The sequence below is a fragment of the Fistularia commersonii genome, chromosome 20 (genome assembly GCF_037954325.1).
Source record: "Fistularia commersonii isolate RoL2024-O1a breed Wild chromosome 20, RoL_Fcom_v1.0, whole genome shotgun sequence".
In the NCBI taxonomy this organism is placed as follows: Eukaryota; Metazoa; Chordata; class Actinopteri; order Syngnathiformes; family Fistulariidae; genus Fistularia; species Fistularia commersonii.
Genome location: NC_141303.1, coordinates 1,399,160 through 1,405,159, shown reverse-complemented (window position 1 = coordinate 1,405,159; position 6,000 = coordinate 1,399,160). Strand labels below are relative to the sequence as shown.

At 45.8% G+C, this 6,000-nt stretch overlaps 1 protein-coding gene across 1 annotated transcript in view; it reads left to right on the top strand.

The window, feature by feature from the left end:
• Positions 1-1,245: 1,245 nt before the first annotated feature.
• Positions 1,246-6,000, top strand: part of mfsd2b (MFSD2 lysolipid transporter B, sphingolipid) — a 30,918-nt gene continuing 26,163 nt past the window's right edge. Inside the window, exon 1 of the mRNA XM_086167416.1 lies at positions 1,246-1,790. Within this exon, the coding sequence (XP_086023542.1) occupies positions 1,440-1,790 (351 nt within the window). The 5' untranslated portion in view covers positions 1,246-1,439. The remainder of the gene's footprint in view (positions 1,791-6,000) is intronic.

The following is a 6,000-nucleotide window of genomic DNA, read 5'->3' as shown; positions in this document are numbered from 1 at the left end:
GATATGTTGGAGTATTTTTGGAGACATTTTTGGGGTTTTTACACAAGCACACCCCGGTGATGTTCTCCTAAAGCTAGCAGTAGCAAGAAGTCTTAATTTACGTAGTGCTTTCAGTGTCAACCTTCTTTAAATCCTGTCAAATGCACAGCATGAATTGTCATGAAACTACAACATGCATTTATTTTTGTCTTTGTGTCTCTTTTTAAAATTCTTTACATTGTAATTTTTGATTTTCTGAAGAACAGTAAACACACACGCTGCAGGGCCAGATGGAGCGCCGCCTTAGACACACTTCCCTCTTTGCACAATAGAACTGAAATGTGTGTAAAAAAGAAAAGTGTCACGGGTATTGTTCTATTCACTGTGTAAATGTCTTGTCTCAAATTATTATTTCTCTTGTGCGTATTCAAACTATGAGTAGCATGTAGCTGTTAGCGCTATAGTGATGAGTACGAGGTGCCCGTCGAGGCCGAAGGCCGTCGGCACGGAGCCGAGCGGCGAAATAACCGTGGCGGAAAAGACGACTGGAAAACCGGAAAGAAAATGATCCAAGTGGTTTTAGTAAATAAGGACTATTTAGGACTATTCAGGACTATTTACTGCGCTGATGCTTGAGCTGCCCCAGATCAGGTTAGGCACCAAGTTAGGCTATGCAGTGTGTGTGTGTGTGTGTGTGTACGTTTGTATACGTCTTTGTCAAACAGTTCTGTATATTTCCTGTGCATCTTGTATTTGCAAGTGTTATTTGCAGTCCTTATGTCCTCTATTGTAACTTGCTTTGGATAAAAGCGTCTGCCAAATGTAATGTAATGTAGTAAATCTGATAACTGGGAACGCTTTTAGTCCTCAAAGTTTCTTGGGATTAACAAGGAAGGAAAAAACAGGAAGAAAGAAATGTAAGAAGGGAAGAAAAGAGGATGAAGGATGGAAGGGAAGAGGAAAGAAAGAAGGGAAAGCAGGGAGTGTGTAGGAATAAAAAAAAAAGGAAAGTGCAAAAGAGCGGATGAAACGAGGGGAAAGGAAAGAAGCGTGTTTCCTCCGGTGACGTCAGAGCCGCCCTAATCCCGCGGATTACCGTCCGCCTCCGCCAGGGGGCGCACTTCCGCCGAGCTCAGGACCACCCTCTCCCTCCATCCCTCCCTCCCTCCCGCCCTCCATCATCTCCGACTCCGCAGTCTCCTTCTCCTCCCGCGGCCGGCGGATCACCGCACCGCACCGCACCGCACCGCACGGAGATCTTCCACCCCTCCTTCCTTCCTTCCTTCCTTCCTTCCTCTCCTTCCTCCAGCCAGGTGAGCGGAGGACTCGCTCCTGCATCCCTGCTCCGGCCGCTCGGGGTGTTTCTCATTTTTTCTTTTTTTTTTCTTTTTCAAAAACATCCAAGGACACACTTTCCGGACAGGTTGCGCGTGCACGCGTGCGTCTGCAGCAGCATGTGAATGGCGTCGGAAAGTGCGAGAGTTGTGACGGAGGAGCGGCAGGAGGAGCTCCCGGCCTCGGGGGCCGTGGCTCAGACACACCTCCGACAGCAGCAGGATTACGGCGCGCACACCCGGAGTCAGAGCCACATCCAGTTCGGTCCCGCCGCGCAACGCCCGGCTCCCCGGATCATCGCGCACACCCGCAGCCGCAGCCACACGCACTTCGGCGCCGCCGCTCACGCCCAGACGTACGGCTGCCGCCTCACGCACAGCCTCTCCGCCATGACCCGCGGCGACGGCGGGGCCCGCGGCTCCACCGGGAAGATCAACAAACCCACCGAGCCGCTGTTCGCCAAAACGCCGCACCAGGTGAGAGACTTCGGCGCCGGCGAGGCCTCGGGGTCACGCCGTGACCTTTACCGACCCGTCAGCACTGGGGTTGTTTTTGGGCGAAAATGGAAGAGATTTTGTTGGATGTTTTGTTTCCGAAATTTTAGAAATACAGTCGGGAAGTGCGTCCTCTGTAAGGATTGGAGATTCAGAATCACCTTTATTAGACAAAAAAGAATTAAAATAAAGAAGATAAATAGGCAGTGTTATACAAATATAAATATGTATTAAAATGTGCCACAGAAAAAAAAAAAAGATCTGTTTTTTTGTTGTTTTTTTTTTAAAACAAAACATTTACTCCCGCCTTTTATTGATTCTGTGACAAAAAAAGTGCTTTTATCGTGTGAATTTCAATGAATTTCTTATTTTCCCGTCGTGGCGTGCAACGCAATCTGTAAGAAACCCGAAGGCGGGATGGCGTTCGACAGATTTGGGATTATTTAATCCGTAATCCGAACGCACGTGCGCTTCGCTTTCCTGACCTTGTGTTTAAAAACAAAAACCTCTGAAAGGGAAACAAAGTTGGTTCCTTGAACGCAGCATCGCCTTTCCTCTGATGGACAACCTGTTAGGAAAGAAAAGAAAAGAAAAAACTGAGTGGAAGCCAAAGTGCTTGCTCTCTTTTGCCTTTTTTAGTGGTTTTCATTCACTCTTTCACATCCCTGTCAACGGACGTGTGTGTGTGTGTGTGTGTGTGTGTGTGTGTGTGTGTGTGGTAAACCATAGGAATGTGACAGTGGCTCTCTGCCATCAACCTGCGCTTTCACCGCCGTAATCCATAATCTCCATTGACGGTCCAAAGCTCCCATAACCGGAATGAGAGTTTTGACCCCCATACCCAGAACTGTCTGGGAAAAAAAAATCCTTTAACCACACACACACACACACACACACACACACACACACATATAAACAGACACACGCTTCACTGATCCATTTTAGCAGCTTAACTTTGTGCGTACAAACATTGGGAGTACATTTGTAGGATGAGGGCTCCCCTCCTCCTCCTCCTCCTCCTCTTCCTCTTCTCTTCATCTCTCCATCAAAGAATCATCCCCCCATCCTTTCTTTAAATTTGTTCAGGGTTCATCACCTCCTCCAAATCAGGCTCATCTGTCTTGCTGACGGCGCAGACGCAGCCGAAGGTCGTGGGTCGCGTATCTACTCGACCTGGGCTCTTTTCCCTCCGCTACGTGCGTGTGTGTGTGTGTGTGTGTGTGTGTGTGTGTGTTGTCCAGCACGCCCAGACATCTCCTGGCAGGGATATCCTGTTTACCGTCTCCGATGATAAGGCGTGCTGATGGGAAAAGATGGGGACTTCTCAGGGAGAGACGGAGCGTTTAGAAATCCGCGGAGGGAAAAGTGTCGGGATATTTTTGCACATCATCAGTTAAGCAGGTTTCTCCAAACACCAGAGGACTTTGATTTTCTCTCTTTCGCTCTTTCTTTCTTTCCCCAATTAGGGTGTAATTGCAGTGAGAGTTGGATAGGAGAGAGTTCTGAAGTCGCAGCCGCCGCGAAGCCTTTACTTACCTCTGACCCGCTTGTCTCGCGATTGAATAATTACACACCTCCCTCCTGGTAATTGTCGTTTGCGAAAAACCCTTGATGTTTTTGATCGGGCGAAAAAAAAAAAAAAAAAAAGGAGGAAGGGGAAAAAAAAAAAACGAGAGCCGGATAATAACAGTGTTTCGGTCGGGGCCGCGGTCGCTTTGGTGATTTCCGTCTTTTTTAAAAAAAGCAAAAAAAAAAAAAAAGAAAACGTCAGCTGCTAAGTCGCGTTGGAAAAAGGTCACTCTGAAAGCGTGATAGAGTTGTAAAGTTCCCCAGACTGCGGCGACGAGTGTCATCCGTGTGTGTGAGGATTAAAAACTACACACACACACACACACACACACACACACGTGTCCCGACGGGCACCGGACCTCTTTCCCCAAATGTGCTAATCTGGTTCGGACGATAAATCCAGCGATCCGGGACGGGACGCTGAAGGTCAACGGCTGGATTTTTGGAACGAAAACAACAAACAGCTTGTTTAGATTCAGGAAAAAAAAAAAAAAACACAAAAACTGTCAATTTGCATATTTTTGTGCAGTAAAGCTAAGCCAGTTTCGCGCCCCATGCTGGTTTCCAACACAGCCTCCCAACCTGCTCACAGAAGATGAGGAATTTAATAAAAAAAAGAGATAAAAGGGTCTTGGAAACACGATCCTGAAAATTGCAGCCATAAAGCTGCTGTTTCTTTGTCTGCGGCAGCTTTGGCTATTTATATGCATGTATACGGTTTCCTCCTGGTTCCCGATTCCACACATGCACACACACACACACACACACACACACACACAGACACACACTGAAAGAGCACGTGCTGGAAACTTGTCGAGTGACAGATGAAACGCCGAAGTAAACACCGGGATTTGCAAAGGAAACGCCAAAAAAAGGCTGTTATTTACATTCCGGCCAATCGCCGAATCCAACAACAAACCGCGTCGGCGGGAACGAATAGAACGGACCCGCCGCCCGCCGAGGCTCCGACGGGGAAAAAGTGACAAGAGCGGTGGTTGTTTGGTGGAGGAAAGGGTGGAGGACGCTTGTCAGGAGGAGCTGTTGGAATAGCATCCCTGCACAGTGCGGTCAGAGTCGAAGGAAACCTGGTGAACTTGTACTTTTATTGGATTTGCAGATGGTTTTTGTGTGTGTGTGTGTGTGTGAGAGCGCCCCCCCAAAGTTGGGGTTAAGGGTCAAACGTCCAAGTTCAAGAGAGCAGCTTCGGAGATGGATTCTTGTCCAAATCTTCTTTTCGTGGCAGCCGGATTTGGATTTCTTCGCTTGACGATGTTTCATCGCTCTTGGGTTGAAGCTAAGAAGCCTCAGCGATGAGCGCTGAAACATCTTCAAGTGGAGAAATCCAAGTCCAGCTGCTTGAAGGACAGATTTCAAGGAGAATTCAGCGAGACCTGGATGACTGAGAACCTCCGCAGACACGTTGGTGTGCAGTTACTTCCTGATCAGTTGGATCGGCCTTCCATTGTTGAATCTCCATGTTCTCCAGGTGTCTGTGCGGAGTTCCTCCGGGTTCCTCCAAAAACACACGGGAGGTTCTTTGGCACTTTGCAGGGACGGATGGATAAAAAACATTTTTTTAAATTTTTTTTTGTTGGGGTCCCATTCTCACTCTCGGCGTCGTGGATGAATATGAACGTTTGGAGTCTGAGTTGGGGGTTCCTCCCAGTTCTCTGGGTTCCTCCACTGTCCAAAAACCAGTAGGAGACCCGTAATGATGAGAGACAACGTTTGCACAGGACTGTCTCTGAAAATTAAAATATTGTAATAAAGTTCTTTATCTTCTGCATGCAATCACAGAAATCTCATACATTCTGGATTCATTACAAATCCACTGAAATATTGCAAGCCTTTTATTCTTTTAATATTGCTGATTATGGCTTACAACTTAAGAAAACTCAAAAATCCTATTTCAAAATATTAGAATACATGAAAAAGTATTTTTTTACTTTGTTTTTTAATTGCATTAAAGACGATAAAGAACCCTATCACAATAGTCAAATTTTCTGAAACAGTCCTGTATTTTTCTAAATTTTCATGCTGTCAGAAAAACTTTATTTGTTCCAGAGAGGGAATTGGGGGTCACATGGGGTAGCAGCATCAAAATTGTGAACAGTAAGAATATAGTTAAAAAAATGTAAATTGTAAAAATTGTAATTGTAATTGTAAAAAAAGTTGAAAAAAATGTTTAAAAAAAAGTAAAAAATGTAAAAAAAATGTTAAAAAAAAAGTTTAAAAAAATGTTAAAAAATGTTATTTTATTTTATTTTTTTGTAAAAGAGAATTTTATAAATACGTATATATACTGTGCAATATTGCTATGTACAATATCGCTATGCATTCCAGATGTTTCAACGTACGGAGACAAAGGTCCTCGTTAGCGGCTGCCATCCATCCACTTCCAGTCACGGTTTGATTGACAGCTGCCTGCGGCGGAGCCTCGTTAGCAGACGTGCTAATTAAGACGTGAATTAAATCAGATTTCCTCCAACCATTCCAGCGAAAACATACGGATTTTTTCCCGACGAAACAAAACCGGACGAATGTTTAAAACTTGTGTTTTTAGCGGCGCGGTCGCGGCAGTCGTGCAGGATTAGATCCCAAATAGCTCCCGAAAGGACGCCGT